General features: G+C 39.6%; 1 protein-coding gene across 2 annotated transcripts; it reads right to left on the bottom strand.

Annotated features, from left to right (window-relative positions):
- Positions 1 to 9506: 9506 nt before the first annotated feature.
- On the bottom strand, positions 9507 to 16859 carry LOC131323065 (uncharacterized). 2 transcript variants are annotated; one of them, XM_058354684.1, is made up of 9 exons: positions 16131 to 16856; positions 14202 to 14249; positions 13986 to 14045; positions 12393 to 12476; positions 12135 to 12239; positions 11378 to 11491; positions 11156 to 11256; positions 10126 to 10237; positions 9507 to 9800 (listed from the first exon to the last, which is right to left on the bottom strand). In XM_058354684.1, the coding sequence occupies exons 1-9, from the start codon at positions 16434 to 16436 to the stop codon at positions 9666 to 9668; spliced, it is 1065 nt and encodes a 354-aa protein (XP_058210667.1). In that variant the 5' UTR covers positions 16437 to 16856; the 3' UTR covers positions 9507 to 9665. The 2 variants fall into 2 exon arrangements, with proteins under 2 accessions (XP_058210667.1, XP_058210668.1); XM_058354685.1 differs by lacking the exon at positions 12393 to 12476 and having other exon boundaries at positions 16131 to 16859.
- Between the last annotated feature and the right edge of the window lie 536 nt (positions 16860 to 17395).

Here is a 17395-nt window from a genome sequence, read left to right on the forward strand (position 1 = left end):
GGCCCCACCTCCCTTTTCCCATTCTACCCCCCTCTCTTCTCTCTCTCTCTCTCTCTCTCTTTTCTTTCTTTCTTTCTTTTTTTCTTTACCGTTTGGTTTTTTTTTTTCTTTTTCTTTTCAGTTTCAGTTTCGTTTTTTTTTTTCATTTTATTTTCAGTTTCGTTTTTTTTTTCATTTTATTTCCTTTTCGTTCTTTCCAGTTTGAATTTTTTTCTCTCTTTAATAATAGGTTCAAGTCTAATTCTAGGCTTTGTAAAGTAATTGAGAGAAAAAAAAAGTGTTTTAATTGATCATGTTTATCCGACTGTTTTATTTTTATTTTTTTGACCTTTATAGATTAAAAAATATAGTTACTAAAATAAGTGTTTCAATTTTCAATCCGTTTGAACCGGTGCAAAGTTGTTATTTTTCTGATCATTTCATCCTAAATGGATCTAGTAAATTTTTGGCTCCAAGGCCTTTCAATGGACACCCTAAGAGAGTTTTGAAACTAAATAATGAGTCTTAGGGTATTTGTTGAAAGGCCTTAAACCAAAAAATTCATTATGACCATTTAAAATAAAATAATAATAAAAACGATCTTTGCTCTGATTTAACTGAATTGAAAATTAAAACACTTAATTCTTGAATTATATTTTTAAATATACAAATGGTGTATTTATAGAAATTAAATAAATAAGGTATAAGTAATTAAATAAAAAAATAAATGAAAAAATAGGTGGGACCCGGGGGGCTCAACTGCCCTCATTGGCACAGTAGCCCCTACGAAGCCCCTAAAACGTTTCTGTTTTAGTTATAAAAAAAATAGAAACCAGCCATTTGCAATCCTATGGAGTAGAGACGTGATTTGAAGCAACATACTACTGAATCAGTTAAGAGGATTTATGCTAAATAATAGTTAACAAATTTATTAAATTGTACTATAGTTAAAAAAAAGTAATCCTAAATATAACATTTGTATTTTGGATTAGTATGTCGTTTGCAAAATACATTTCGTAATTAGTTCCCGAACACTAATTGTAATCTTAATTGAAAATAGAATTTGAGTTAACCAAAAAAAAAAAAGAAGGGAGGTAAATGGGAAAAGAAACAAATAAAGAAAATAATTGAAAAAAAAAAAGATTCAAAGTGGAAGGAATAAAAGGAAATAAAGAGAAAAAAAACGACAAAAAAAAATCCAGCCGAAAAGAAACAAAAAGAAAATAAAGAGGGAAAAAGAAAAAGAAAAGTAAATGGACGGAGGGGGGAAGCAGGAGAAGAAGAGAGAAAAAAAAAGTAAATGGGAGGAGGGAGGGGCAGGAGAAGTAAAATGGGGGGAGGGGAGGGGGTAATATGGAAAATGGGGTGTGGGGCCGGGGGGGTGGGGTGTCAGGGGGGGGAAAAGCAGCCCTCTATCTCTAGCTTCTGGGACACGATGAGATTCGTGACCACATTAATTTAGTACAAAAGTCTTTTGACTCTTTTTCAATGGTTATTGATCTCGACAAAAGGAGTTGAGAGAGAGAGAGAGAGAGAGAGAGAGAATCTTTTTGTGGGGCCAGTAGACTTGGGTCGTTTTTTTATCTATCTGGGAGATGAGGTGCCGTGAGAGGAAGAAAAGGGGAAATGAAAGGCTAATACTTTAATACGCGGTGGTCTGTGCAAAAGTGCAAATTCAATCACTAAAACTTTAGAACAAATTGATCTTTTTTCGCAATCAGCCACATCTTTTGTTTTGTCCAAAGCCCATAATTTGGACTTCGAAATTACGGTGGGTCCCCCCATTCCCACGTGATGATGTTCTTGTCCACTTTCCTCCTCTTCTCTTTCTGTTCTAGAAATACTCCTCCTAAAACGAAGAAAATACTATCCCATGGTCTTCAGACATTGTCACGTAACTACGCAAGTGTCCCAGTACCCTTTTTCAACACACATTTATGTAACTGCAGTGTTAAGATATATATATTAAGCGTCCATCAGCACAAAGCTAATGGAGTGTAACCCGTAACACCAATCTTCACAACCATAACTTGCATGCAGCCATGCTCACAAATTGATGCACATAGTTGTGTGCACATGTAAAATCAAGTAGGTGTAGGTGAAGGGACACAGGACTATATGGGGAATCATATGAATGTTTGTTGCAAGGCAAACAGTGAAATCACTCATTGAGGGGCTGAACCGTTGCCTGCATTTGGGAGGCAAATGACTTGAGATAAAGCATCAGTGTTGTTAGGAATGCCTTGTATTCTTTAGTCCCACATTAATTAATTATGTTGTTCCCGTTTTTGTAGCCTATTATAAATAGGGCTTTTGGGGGACTTCTAGAAATGATCTTTTGGGCTTTCATATTGTGGCCTTTCTAGAGTTACGGATTATGGCCGGCTCTTTATATCTCTTCTTCACGTTGGTTAGTGAATCATCTCTCTCCTCGCCCGTGGACGTACCCATCTTGGGGAACCACGTATATCTTGTGTCTTTGTGATTTCTTGTTTAGCTTTCAATTTCTCGTTCTTAGCTTGCATTCATAGCGTTTGTTACAACAAACTGGTATCAGAGCCTTAGGTTGCAAAAACTAGGGTTTCGTTTCCGATTGTGGCTATGGCGGCTAAATTCGAGATTGCGAAGTTTGATGGACAAAGCAGCAGTTTCAGTCTTTGGAGAGTAAAGATGAAAGCGCTGTTAACCCAACAAGGATTGCACAAGGTTTTGTCAGGCAAGACTAGTTCTGGAATTAAAAAGGAAGATTGGGATGATACGGATGCCAAAGCTCTGAGTTCTATTCAGTTGAGTCTGACAGATGATGTTCTTCGCGAGGTGGAAGAAGAAACTTCAGCAGCAGGAATTTGGCAGAAGTTGGAAGGCATATATATGACGAAGTCGCTCACCAACAGGTTATATCTCAAACAACGTCTTTATACGTTTCGTATGCGAGAAGGTATACCTGTTAAAGATCATTTAGACGAGTTCAATCGTATTATTATGGATCTGAAAAATATTGATAGTAAAATTGAGGATGAGGACCAAGCTCTAATTTTGCTATGTTCTTTACCACTTTCGTATGAGCACTTTGTTACAATCCTATTGTATGGCAAAGACACGATATCTATGGAAGATGTTAAGGCCAGCCTATATTCGAGAGAATTGAGGAAAAAAGTGTCAGGTGAGGGTGATGCACATGCGGAGGGTTTGTTTATTAGGGGAAGAACAACAGAAATGGTGGAGTCGAGTAATAGGGGAAGATCCAGATCATCAGGTAAGAAGAAGGGAAAGTGCAATTATTGCAAGAAACCTGGGCATTGGAAAAGTGACTGTTTAAAACTCAAGGAGAAGGAAAAAGAAGACCAGAAAGGGGGTAAAGTAATTGCTGGAATTGCTGAAAGTTCAGACGAGTCAGATAATGTGTTATCAGTTACAGAGGGCGATTCTCGCTCTAATACCGTGTGGGTTCTAGATTCTGGATGTTCATACCATATGTGTCCGCATAGAGAGTGGTTTTCTACTTATGAGGCGGTCAAGGGTGGTACAGTTTTGATGGGCAACAACATGGCCTGTAAGACTGTTGGTTCAGGAACGATTCAGCTTAGGATGCATGACGGTATTGTTAGGACTTTATCTGAGGTTCGACATGTTCCAGATTTGAAGAAAAATCTTATATCCCTGGGTGCTCTTGATTCTCATGGTTGCAAATTCCTCGGTGAAGGTGGAGTTTTGAAAGTCTCAAGGGGTGCATTAGTACTGATGAAGGGTCAGAAGCGTGGTAACAGGGCAGTACAGTTATAGGTGCTGCAGCAACGGTTGTTTCATCCAAAGTTTCAGATTCAGACTTGACTCGTTTGTGGCATATGCGCCTTGGGCATATGAGCGAGAGGGGGATGACAGTTTTGAGCAAACAGGGTTTGCTATGCGGCCAGAAAATTGAGAAGCTGGATTTCTGTGAGCATTGTGTCTACGGCAAGCAGTGCAGGGTAAAATTCAGTACAGCTGTTCATCGCACCAAAGGCACGGTGGATTATTCACTCGGATCTTTGGGGTCCCGCAGAGGTAACTTCTAAAGGTGGTTTTCGATATTTTATGAGTATTATCGATGATTTCTCTCGTAAAGTTTGGGTGTATATGTTGAAACATAAGAGTGACGCCTTTAATACATTCAAACAGTTTAAAACTTTGATTGAGAATCAGACTGGTAAGAAAATAAAACGTTTGAGAACTGATAATGGTATGGAGTTTTGTCTTGGCGAGTTTGATAGATTTTGCAGTGATGAGAGCATTGTGAAGCATCACACAGTGAGAAAAACCCCTCAGCAAAATGGTGTGGCTAAACGAATGAACATGACTCTTTTGGAGAAGGCACGTTGTATGTTGTCCAATTCCGGATTGGGCAAAGAATTTTGGGCTGAAGCCGTTTCCACAACATGCTATTTGGTGAACAGGTCTCCGTCGACTGCTATTGAGTGTAAGACTCCGTTTGAGGTATGGTCAGGTCATCCGGCTGATTATTCTGTGTTGCGTGTTTTTGGGTGTCCAGCTTACGCTCATGTGAATGAGGGTAAATTGGAGCCACGGGCCAAGAAGTGTATTTTCTTGGGTTATGCAGCAGGTGTCAAAGGGTACAGGTTATGGTGCTCTGATGATTTGAAGTTTTTGATCAGTAGGGATGTGACTTTTGATGAAAATTATCTGATTAAAGGGTCTAAGCAGGTTGATGATACAGTTCAGGAACATAGTGTTCCAAAGCAGGTGGTGTTTTTGAGTGACTCTTCCGACTCAGGGAAGAAGCATATTGAACAGCCAATTGAAGAGGAGTTCAAGAGTTCAGACACAGAGGTTGATGCGTTAGTTGAGCAACCACGCACTATTGCTAAAGATAGGCCAATGAGGGAGATTCGGCCTCCTGAAAGATATTCGGCTTATTCTGAGATGGTGGCCTATGCTTTATCAGTTGCTGAAACAGTTGAGTATGAGGAGCCTTCAAGCTATACGGAAGCTGTTTTGAGTGTTGAGTCTGCACAGTGGTTTGTTGCTATGAATGAGGAGATTGAGTCTCTTCAGAAGAATCAGACATGGGAGTTAGTAGAACCGCTGAAAGGGAAGAGGGTTGTTGGATGCAAGTGGGTCTTTAAGCGCAAACCAGGTATTCCAGAGGTAGAAGATGCTCGGTTCAAAGCTCGGCTAGTGGCGAAAGGATACAGCCAAAAGGAGGGTGTTGACTACAATGAGGTATTTTCACCAGTTGTAAAACATAGTTTCATTCGCACTTTACTTACTATTGTTGCATGTTATGATCTTGAGTTAGAGCAACTTGATGTCAAAACTGCGTTTTTGCATGGCGAGCTTAAGGAACAGATTTATATGCGTCAGCCTGAGGGATTTGTTGTTTCTGGTTAGAAGGATCACGTTTGTTTACTTCGTAAATCTTTGTATGGCCTCAAGCAATCCCCTAGGCAGTGGTATAAGCGGTTTGATACTTTTATGATAAGCCAGTCATATTCAAGAAGTGAGTATGACAGTTGTGTATATTTTCGAAAACTTCCAGATGGTTCATTTGTTTATCTACTGTTGTATGTTGATGATATGCTTATTGCTGCCAAGAGTGTGTCAGAAATCAACAGGTTGAAACAACAGTTAGGTGGTGAATTTGAGATGAAAGATTTGGGTGCGGCAAAACGTATTTTGGGTATGGAGATTTGTAGAGATCGAGTAGCTGGCAAACTATTTTTGAATCAGAAGTCTTATGTTCTTAAAGTGCTTGAGCGCTTTGCCATGCAGAACTCGAAGCCAGTCAGTACTCCTTTGGCAGCACACTTTCGACTTTCAGCTGAGTTGTCACCACAGTCGGAGGATGAGGAGAAGTATATGTCTCAGGTTCCATATTCGTGCGCAGTTGGGAGCCTTATGTACGCCATGGTATGTACTCGTCCTGATATTTCACATGCAGTTAGTGTCGTTAATCGTTATATGGGGCGTCCAGGAAAGGCACATTGGGAGGCTGTGAAATGGATATTTGTGCGGAATTGCAGGTGTTGGTCTATTGTTTGGGGTTGCCAATTCTGCTAATCATGTTGTTGGTTATGTTGATTCGGATTTTGCCGGTGACCACGATAAGAGGAGGTCTCTGACGGGTTATGTTTTTACTCTGTCCGGAAGTGCCATTAGTTGGAAAGCTACTTTACAGGCTACAGTCGCGCTATCTACAACAGAAGCGGAGTATATGGCCATTGCTGAAGCTGTGAAGAAGGCATTGTGGATGAGAGGTTTGCTTTATGAGCTTGGTCTTGCACAGGGTGTGAGTTCAGTATTTTGTGATTCGCAGAGTGCTATACATTTGACTAAAAATCTAATGTATCATGAGAGGACCAAGCATATTAATGTCAGGTATCATTTCGTTCGGGATATCATCTCACAGAAGCAAGTTGAGGTGAAGAAAGTGGGCACGGCAGATAACTCAGCAGATATGTTGACTAAACCGGTTCCGGTTGCCAAGTTCAAGCATTGCTTGGGCTTGCTTGGTATTTGCAGTTGATCGCCCCTCGGGGGCATTTGGCGAGTGGGAGGTTAGAAGGGGATAGCTATATTTGGTGATTTGGTTCAGTGGAATTCAAGTCAAGGTGGAGAATTGTTAGGAATGCCTTGTATTCTTTAGTCCCACATTGGTTAATTATGTTGTTCCCGTTTTTGTAGCCTATTATAAATAGAGCTTTTGGGGGACTTCTAGAAATGATCTTTTGGGCTTTCATATTGTGGCCTTTCTAGAGTTACGGATTATAGCCGGCTCTTTGTATCTCTTCTTCACGTTGGTTAGTGAATCATCTCTCTCCTCGCCCGTGGACGCACCCATCTTGAGGAACCACGTATATCTTGTGTCTTTGTGATTTCTTGTTTAGCTTTCAATTTCTCGTTCTTAGCTTGCATTCATAGCGTTCGTTACAACAAGTGTGGTGGCTCATTTGATTGTGGTTCAGAGAGTGAGAAAGAGAGAGAGAGTGGTGATGGCGGAGGCGCCGGTGGTAGTGACAGGAGGTTGCAGTTGTGGTGGCCAGAGGTAGCGGGGGTCAGTGGCGGAGTTATTCCAAGTTTTACCCTTTGGGTTTGTGAAAGAGAGAGGACGAAAAGGGAAAGGAATTATTCCCTCCCAATAAAATTTTCCGTTTTTGTTTCAGAGTTAAATGCATGATTATCAATTTTTTCTCGTTTCAGAGTTAAATGCATTTAAAAAAATTTCTCCCCAAAACATGACCAAACCACATCAGAGTAGAGATTTACCCCTTCTGCACAAAACGACCGCATATCAAGGGACAGCAGGGTTTTTCTGGTGGTCGTTGGTGGTGGCAGAATGGGTTGCGGCGGCTGTTAGGTTTCGGTTTGGGGCTAGGGTAGTTTTGGATTCTTGGGATGAGATGGGCCCTGTTGGGTTCATCTTAGATTTTTCTGGGTTTGGGCTTTTGGCCCTTTTGATTTTATCCAACCAACCAAGGTTGGATCTCCTTCCCCTTTTTCCGGGTCCTCAGGCCTCGTTTGATAATTGTAATAGATGGAGTGAGATTTGTAATGAGACGAGATTCGTAATAAGATGAGATTAATAGTGAGGTTGTTAAATCATTCTCTCTTTGTTTGTTTTGCACAAGATTGGACGATGGGATTACTAATACCATGTTTGTTTTCGGTTGAATGGGATACAATTACACCGTAATTTCCTTTTATACCCTTTAACAATAAAAATAATACTCCCTCCATCCCATTTTCTTTGTCCTTTTTCGTTATCCATGTCATTCTTTAAATGCTTATATGTCTCAATTTATAATGTTTTTCATAATTTTGAAAACTTTATATTATGGACCTAATCGAGAGAACTATCAAACAAAAATAAAAGTTAATGTACATAATGTACTGTTTAAACTAGTACTATCAAAAATAGGTCTGCGAACACAATATGCATCAGTAGCAAGAATTTTAGGCATTTTAATTTGGGAATTGATATTCACAAACTCCCCTTTTATCCAAATACACTCTTCTTCTTCTTTTTTTTTTGTAGTGATGTGAAATTAAATGATTACCATTTTCATGTGTGAAGGAAAAAAATGTATAAAGGGTAGTTTTGTAATTCTATATGAATGAAGGAAAAAAATGTAGTGCACTTGGACAAAAGAGGAGTGTGGAAATTAATTTCCTTTAATTTCTAGCCTATTGCAAATTGACATGTGTTGCAAGGCCTAACAAATAAGGTACAATAATTGATCAATTAAATATTGCCAAGTGTCCATGGGTTAAAAGTCAAAGGATTAAATAAAGTAATAATTAAAGAGATAAATATGAAAAGGTAGGAGATTGTTACTTTAACTAGCTTGGAAGGACAATATTGTAAGTTCACATTGCAAGAGGACAAAAAATAAAATGCATTTTCAAAAAAACGGAGTGTGGATCAATTACCTATAAATGCGCGTGTGTTATACACAAACGCATATACACGGGGAATCAAAGTTCACGAGACTGGTCATAAGATTTCAAGTTGAGACTTCTACCTTAACCTTAAACCATGCCTTCAGAATATATTAGGGCCTAATGAGACTACCTTAAACCTTTTTGTTCATTTACCTAGTTAAATGCACATCCTGTCACCTGTGCATGATGAATTATGCAAGACATGCTTAATCGGACTTGGGGGCTCTCGTCCCTTAGGGACAACAGCGCTCAATTTCACCGTTCGTCTCGGCAATTAATAGTCCGAATTTTAAAATCCGGACCATTGCAAATACTTTTGCATATAACAATGCTATACCGTCAAAGGTGTATATTCTCGCCACACAGAATAACTACATTCTATTACTTGGTTGAATATATCCGTGGATGTGGTGTTCATTAAGATGATAGAAGAGCATGATTTTTTCTTCTCAAGCCAAAACGTGTGGTTATCATCATCATTGATCAAACAGCACAAAGTACAACATGGATTGTATCACAAACCTCCAGTACTAGTTGCCTTGACTTATGAAAAGCCACAGCGGGGTGAAATCACCTTAAACTCTCGAACAATGGTCCTGCATTTTCCATGAATCGTGCTACCAGTAGAGCAAATGGAAAACGACTGGTTTTGGTATATCACTCACAGCACAAGAGAAGTGTATATGTGAAGATGGTATGGATCAGCAGCACAAGAAAGCTCTATCCTGTGAAGCTGGTATTGATCAGCAGCACTTCGAGCAGGTTTTGCGAAGGGACACCAGCTTGAGGATGAGGAAACAGTTGGGGTGTGGAGGACAAAAATGGAAATATAAATGGAGGGACGAGACCATTAGGAGAGGGAGAGGGAGTTGGTGGATATGTTCCTTAGATGTTTGGTGTTGGGGTTGTTTGTTCTCGGGGTTTTAGTTTTGGTTTAAGTAATTTGTTGCGAGTGTTGTCAGGTAAATGTTTCGAAAAAACTTGTGTTCGTCAAATCTATGGGGGTTTTGTTACTTCCAAACTGCGCATATGTCATGAGTACGTAGTACTTAGTTGCGGCTCTGTTTATCAATACAGATGGCAAAGAATTAAAGAAAGAGTAGAAACTTAAAGAAAGGCAATATTAACAATAAGTAAACTATCTCGAGGAGGCCACTAAGATGTTTTCCATGGTAAAACTTAGTTTTATATCAGCACAGTTTTCATTCAGAAACAAAATCGAGTTACCGCCTTCCTCATTCCAAGGACTATTTCTTGGTCGATATACAAATCCCAGCAACTGCAACTGCAACTCCAACTCCAACTCCAACAGTTGCGAGGAGCTTCACAGCTGAAAAAATAGGTGTCCGTGAACACATATCTACATGCAGAAGGCGCTTCAACTGCAACATGATCGGTAAGGAATTCAGGAATACAGATATTAGAAGATATTCATTCAAAAAGTCTATTCCATAACTTCTAGACTCGAAAGAACGAGATAGAAAAGAACATAAGACCAAACAAAACGTGTTTGGTGTTGAATAAAAAGATCAATCAGAAAAGGAAGGTGACCTTTCTTTGAAGATAATTAAGAGGAACTTGACATTTTAAGAGAAGATACCATCCAGTGGCCTTGGAATCTAAATAATGGTCTGGATTGGCATAATTTAAATCACTCCAAACATACTTTTACAAATGAAAAAACAAAATATGCGAAAATGGTGTGACCTCAACTGGTTGCTTCCAGTACTTCTTAATCCCCTGCAGGTGCCCCTTTCCGACGACTGCAACAACTGAACGGTACTCACCAGCAACTTCTAATAAAGTGGCTGACATGTACCTGAACATGCAAACAAGGATTCAAGATAAGTATAGTAATCAAAATCTTAAGAAACTTACAGAAAAGTAGTGAAGCAAGAAACTAACTGATGAATACATATAAATTAAAAAGTCAGTATACTTGCATGCATTAGGGCTGAGATGAATATTGCAATAAGTATCAGAGTACTCATTCTTCAACAAAGTTCTAAAGCTAGTATAGCATCACTTTCAATTACAAGTCTTTCATGTCTCTTCCTTTTCTAAGGAGAAATAAAAGGACTGGAAAAGAATGAAAGATGTGGATGAGGAGTGGCAAAGAAAGATTAGTTTCTATTCAGAGCCCACTAGCTTTGTGTTTGGTAATCCATAAAGTGCCACATTCGAGAGTACAGATTTCACTAGAAAATAGAAATGCATCCCTTAATCTCATGAAAATTGGAAACTTATATCAAAAAAGCTATGCTGTCTTTGACCTGATATTGCGTATGAAAAGTAACTTCTCCTTCAAACTGGGAACACTATATAAACAAGCTATACTGTCGAATATTGCTCAGAAAAACACACCTAAAACTACACAAATCAGGACAAGGATGTGCTCACATGGAACTCTGTTGAATTTCTCTTTCATACAAGTGTTTGAATAAATGATGGGATACCACTATATGAAGCATAAGAAAAATATCTAGGGGAACCACATACACTGACATTGGTGTTCTCTTATTCTTTCTCGTACAAATTTGAATGAAAAGTTGACCATGGAAAGTCATTGATATCGAAATAGATTACGGAGGGACCTTAACAGAATACTTCGTCTTAAAACTAAAGCATTAAAAACTAAATGAGAGAACAGAACTCAAGAAGCATACTAAAACAAAATGTAGCCCAAAAGTATGTGATAACTAGTACACTACAGTATATGAAAGCAACGTGTACTTACTGATCTCGCTCATGTACAAGAGTTTCCATCAGAGTGGGGAATTGCTTGCTCATTTCTTGATTCTCAAGAGTCATCATATCAATATCATTCATTTCCTTCAGCTGAAGCAAAAGCCAAATTAGAACCACTGACATTTAGTATCATAATCATGGCTGCCTTGTTTAAATCTCAGTTAAAAACTGCCATTTGGAGCCAATAAGTTGTAAAGAAAGGCAAACATACCTTTTTATTGAGATCTTCGGAGCTTGGTAAAAAGAATGCATGGTAAACCAAGGAATAAAATAATTTTGTCCTATGCCAAAGTGGCATTTTTTCCCATGTCCTTCGCAGAGTTATCTATTCAGTTAAAACGAAATATCGAGAATAAGTTAGGTTACAATGAAATTAGTTACAGCAATTCATAGACAATGATGAGCAGAGGGCTTATAAGATGGCAGAGATAGGGAAGACTAATACTTAGTACACGTAAAGAAGCTATATTCTCAAGAAGCTATACTCTGATGTCATTAACTTCTGAAGCTGCCAACAAAGAGCCACTGTACAAACTAAAACACTCAAAAGCAGAATAGCAGTACTTCTGGATGTTCAAGATCATAAAAGGTCCATATCCCAGAGAATTCAAAGAAAAAGAGAGCGATATTCTGGAGGAGGACCGAAAGATATGGTTAGCATACAGTATTGATGTTCATCCTTTGAGTTTTGCAATGCCACGCGGGATAACACAACAACCAGCAATAAAGCATGGACCAAGTTTCATACCCCAGAACCCTTTCCTCTTAATCTCTTTCAAGCGGAATTACAGAAGAAGGTGTAAGTCATGCTTGGCCAGTAAAACCACAGTTCTGTTGTACTTGCAAATGTACCTCACCAACTCACTTACTGGTAGACCAGATTGGGTAAAGCAGGAGGTTGGTTTCTTGGGGAAGAAGTGCTTCTTGTTACAACAATCAAACAAAATCTACTGCTAAAAGTATCTTACTTGTACCGGGCGATCACCAAATTTCACCAGGCCACCATAGTTGCATGCTTCTTCATATGCCACCCGAAACTCAGAACCAGGGAAAACCTCAAGCTTGCTGGCAACCTAACAAAAGAACATATAGACTCGTTGAAAAGATTAAGATGCATGAGAAAAGTACAAGGACAAAAAATACTCTCTGTAGCAGAATTTGATGTGCGAGAACGTAACACTTCTGTATCAATTGACAAAGAATCTGGAGAATAACAATGTTCATGCCTTGGCCAGAAACCAGCTGTACAGGATTTCAAATATATTGTGCTGTGACGTCCACATAACCACCACATCTCTCCAGGTTGTTACCTGGGAAACTAAAACGATTACTTGGGCAAGTGAAATGTGGGGAATTGCTACTAAAGGGAATCAGTATCATGTCCATAGAAAGAATAAAAAAAGGAACGATGCAATACACCATGACTTACACATAAACAACCGGACTATGGTTATTAACATGAGCATTCTTCTTTGGGGGAAGAACTAATTGGAAAATGCAACGTATAGTCTGCCAGTTTAACTAATTTGCCAGAAGGCACCACGCCACCACCACATATCCCTCACTAGTAACAATTAGAGTATAAGATCATGTCTCTCACTCCACAAGGTTGATCCTATAGGTTTAAGACATTCAAAGGAGAGACACCAACAAAGCTAGAGGAAACCAGTTCCTCAAAGGCTTAAACACATTTAATAAACAGGACCATGCTGGCTACAGAGTTACAGGAGCTTCAACTTAAAAATAAATATAAAATTAGCAGCAATACAGACTGCTAAGACAATAATGGGATGTTTCAGAGAAGATTAATAAGCTAGGAAAGCATATGCCCCCTGACGTAGATGTAATGGAATCTACTGATTGGTATTTGAAAAGACATATTAAAACCTACCTTTCTTGAATGATGTAACAATACAAAAAAATTAACAAGCTGATACGCCTCAAAATTGTTAATGGAATAGCTCCCAAAACTTCCTACAATGAGTTGCACCGAGATAACATTTTATTCCAGTATCGTCGAAAAATGACAGAGACAGACTACTAGTAACTCGAAAGGGGTATCCTTTGCAAAGCGCTTGCCTCCAATGATGGTATACAAAAATGGATTGCACCATATAGTTTCTGGTATCGTTTGCAGGACACATAAGTGGATGCACATGCAGTTTAGTCTCGTGGGCCCACTAGGGGTCCCACTTTAGTAATCTGATCCTTTCCTTTTGTAGGCCCATTCTGTAGATCACATATAAAACATCAGTCCGTTCCTGTACTTACCAAAAAGTCCAGTTTGATCTCGTAGCAAGACAATCCAAATCTGATAAAATAGAAAAGGATCCAATGTTTCATGGACTCGGGTACTGGTATGTCATACGCGTCTACATGTCATAGCCGTCTAATTTTCATGTCAATGACATCATATCAACTAACTTTAATGTCAAAGGACTTGAGACAGTGTCTTCTATTTTTTCCATGTCGAAAACTTTTCTCATATCCCTGCTCAAGTGTCGAGTATCCAGTACACTTACTTCATACATATCGAAGAGACATAACACAGAGTTCATCATGTCTGCCTTCGACAAAATGGATGATCAAATCTCAAAACCATACTTGTACGTTTTCTTCAAGACAAATGCCATAACATTATCACAATTGTCGGAAAGATCAAATTTTTATTAAAAGTATATCCTAACAACAAGGCCTACCAAAGTAGACTGCAACAATACGGTGAAGTCTGCAAAACTGCAAACTATCCATTCCCTTATATAAAAGCTGTTAATAGCAAACCAAGAAAAACGAGGAATGAACTACGAAGTAATATTTACCTTTAAATTCTGAGGAAAAAGTAGAGCCTCACGACTGCGGCATAGTTCCAAGAAAACAACCTGTAGTCAAAAGACTCAAAACATGAACAAGTGCTTAATAAATTCATAAACAGATCGAAGATTGCTGCTATCATGAAACCATATGAAGCAGACAATCAACCTGTTAAATGATCTGACCATTAATCAAGTGGTACTAAGTTCCTAAAATAGAAGCACCTGTGGTTGTAAAAACCTGATTACAGCTTGAACTTCTTGGCATGATTCCTGCAACCACAGAAACAAATAGCATACGGTCAATTACTTACCTCTGCTATTCCTTTTCTTTCTCGTTACTTGGTGACCAAAATAGAACTAAATCAATGTATTGTCAGGATGAATCACCAACAGGTAACTTTTTTGGGGGATATTAAAACAAGAAATGAGTCGATAAGGAACACGCCTGCAAAAATTGAGATCCTTAGATGCCAGCAGCATCTGGTAACTATGAAATGGGGGAAAGTGAAAGTTCTGGACATCTAACAGCTAAATAAACAAAACTGCAATAATTGGCAAATGGTGTGCATACTGACAACGGTATACGGATTAGCATTGTCTACAATACAACATTCTAACAAAATGAAACATAGATTAGCAAAAAACAAAAAAAACAAAAAAAAAAATGAAAGAGAGAAGCCAGATTCTCTTCATGGCACGCCAGTATTGCAGTCCACAAACAAGTGAATGGTATCAGCAATCTCAAATTTTGGTTCCCCTCCCATTCCAAGGACATGTTTCTTATAACGGAGAAAATTAACGGTCACGTAATGCCATTATGCACCGAGACAATTACTTCATTCATTCTCTAGACAATCATATTCAGACTACTTGACTGTTAAAACTGCATCAAATGATAAGAAACAGAAAATCAACCACGGAAGAGATTAGATTCGAAAAAGAAACCGTCTCTCAAAATTTTCCTCAATTTTCTAGGTAGCCAAACAAGGAGACCAATAATACATACACAATACAAGTAAATCTACTCACTCTTGAAGCAAACTGTTCTAATACTCAGCAAGAAAACTGCGTCAAAAGAATCAAAACCAACAATAAAAGTAAACAATAAGAGAGAAGAATCAAAATGAAACCATATCTTCCACTTTCCTTAACTTTCTCAGCAGCCAAACAAGAAGGCCAGGGCCGGCTCATGCCCAAAGCAGTTGAAGCTCCTTAATTAGGCTCCTACTACTCATCAAGCTAATGGTCAAGCTAACGGAAGGTCAAAACTATTACAACAGCTATACCACAACAGAAACCACATCAGCCAAGTTGGCAACAGTGAGCCCCACTCCATTTAACCCCATTCTCTCTCTCTCTCTCTCTCTCTCTCTCTCTCCATTCTCTTCCCCCAAACACTCCCCACAACGCAACCCCAAAACCAACAAATCGAAAAACTTCGCCAGTATCTCTCTCTCTCTCTCTCTCTCTCTCTCTCTCTCTCTCTCGCCTCTATTCTCTTCCCCCAAACACTCCCCACAAGTCCACAACACAACCCCAAAACCAACAAATCGAAAAACTTCACCAGCATATGTCTCACAGTCCCATCGTCCCTCACTACTCCTCCATAGCCTTCGGCCTCCATTCCCATCTCCTAGTCTCACTCTGTTCTTTACATTCACACAATTTCTCCCTAAAGCCAGATCCACCGCTTATACTCACTGAATCCGCATACAAGCTCATGGGACTCCAATTTCGATCCCTGTGACCGCCTCTGCACCGACGACAAGTTCTCCTGCGGCTTCCGATGCGACGTCGTAATCTCCAACTTCAGCCGAGTCACCAAACTCGCTCTCAACTCAGCGGGTTACTCCTCGGTTTCTCTTCGGGGAACCTCCCTTAATTGCCTCCAAACTACTTCTACGGCTCGATACCCAACTCGCCCTCGAACTTGCTTAACTCTGCTGAGTCGACTCACCCTTTCGTTTAACTCGCTATCCGGATCTATACCCGAATCAATCCAAATGAAACACAATTCAAGAACTTCACCTTGGTGATAAGAGTGTCAACTGTCCCTAGCATTAGTGTTCTTCAATTCAAATGAAACACAATTCTTTTTCTTTCTTTCTTTTTTCCTTGTTTTAAAGATGAAATGAAACACAATTCAAGTACCTTAGACACATGAGCTGTTCCAATCACATAAACCTCGCAAATTCCCCCTTCCGCATTCGACTTACACGACAGCTTCACCACGTTCCGGCAAAGCTCCTCCGGCAGCACCTTCCTCCGACCTCCGGCATCCTCCGCCGCCGCATCGCCGCCTCTGTCTTCATTCCCAGCAGAAGAATTAATGCTCCGAATGTCGGTGCCAGTATCCCCGGGCACCAGAGGAGAGGCTGGGCCACGGATGCTGATCACAAGGTGCTCCGCCGTGGCGGGAGAGGCGGATTCCGGCGGAGTTACAGAGAGGGCGTCCATGGCCTTCGGGTATTCGGCGGCGGGCGGAGAATGAGAATACGGCGGGATTGGGGTCTTTGCTTGGTTGGAACGAGGGGAAGGACTGACAGACACGTCACACACTTGCGGCGAGAGACGTGGACGGTGGTGTCGCAAGCTTGTGTTTTTCCTTCGGAACTTCGAAGTGTTTGTTCGTTCGTTCGTTCTTTTGGTGGTACTCAATTCGGAGATTCCTTCAGAAGCGTTTGTTAGGTAGTTAAGTATCGAGGAGGTCGGTCTTCATGCAATCAAGAAAAAATGAGCGAATTACGGTGGCTGGGTCTACCTTTTGTATTACCTTTGCGACGGCTGATACCATATGACCAGGTTGTTTATTCATTCTAGATTCTCTTTATCCGCCAATTGAAAAACAATCAATAAAGTGGGTCCTACCTTCTTGTTTTCAACATCCAAAGCCCCTTTCCAGATTTTGTTCACCCTACCTAGAATAGGATGGGAACATCACACTCCTTCTCATTGATCGGAATGGTATAGGAATCCTACATTCTGGTGTAGGTAGAACAAAGGTTCTGTTCTTGCACCAACAAATGTAATGATTCCATGGTCTATATACAATTTTGATCGATAGAAGAGAAGGTAATCTTCATGTTTTTTTAAAAAGTGTAAACAAAATCGTTCTCCCCTCCAAACCCATCCCTCGAAACTCTCCCCACCAAGGGAATAGTACTATGGGGTACATTTGGCTATAAATGAACTGTACCGTTCGTGAATTGTTTGAGGTTTGACTCAGGAAAAACACGTTAGAAGTTTGATTCGTCTACTAAATGAACCGAACTCGCGAACCTAAAGTGTATGTATATCATGAGATTTTTATATATATACATAATGAAAGTTTTAGAACTTGTTATAAACATTTAAAATTATGCATATGTTTTTATTACTTAATTTATATATCTTTGAACGTATTTATGTACATACTA

This window comes from Rhododendron vialii, chromosome 4a (genome assembly GCF_030253575.1).
Source record: "Rhododendron vialii isolate Sample 1 chromosome 4a, ASM3025357v1".
NCBI lineage: Eukaryota > Viridiplantae > Streptophyta > Magnoliopsida > Ericales > Ericaceae > Rhododendron > Rhododendron vialii.

Coding starts and splice junctions, on each gene's coding strand:
- LOC131323065 (XM_058354684.1), bottom strand. CDS start 16,436: ATGGACGCCCTCTCTGTAACTCCGCCGGAATCCGCCTCTCCCGCCACG. Junction 12,477..13,985: donor TTTTTCCTCAGAATTTAAAG/GTAAATATTACT, acceptor TTAGTTTCCCAG/GTAACAACCTGGAGAGATGT. Junction 12,240..12,392: donor ACAGCTGGTTTCTGGCCAAG/GCATGAACATTG, acceptor TTCTTTTGTTAG/GTTGCCAGCAAGCTTGAGGT.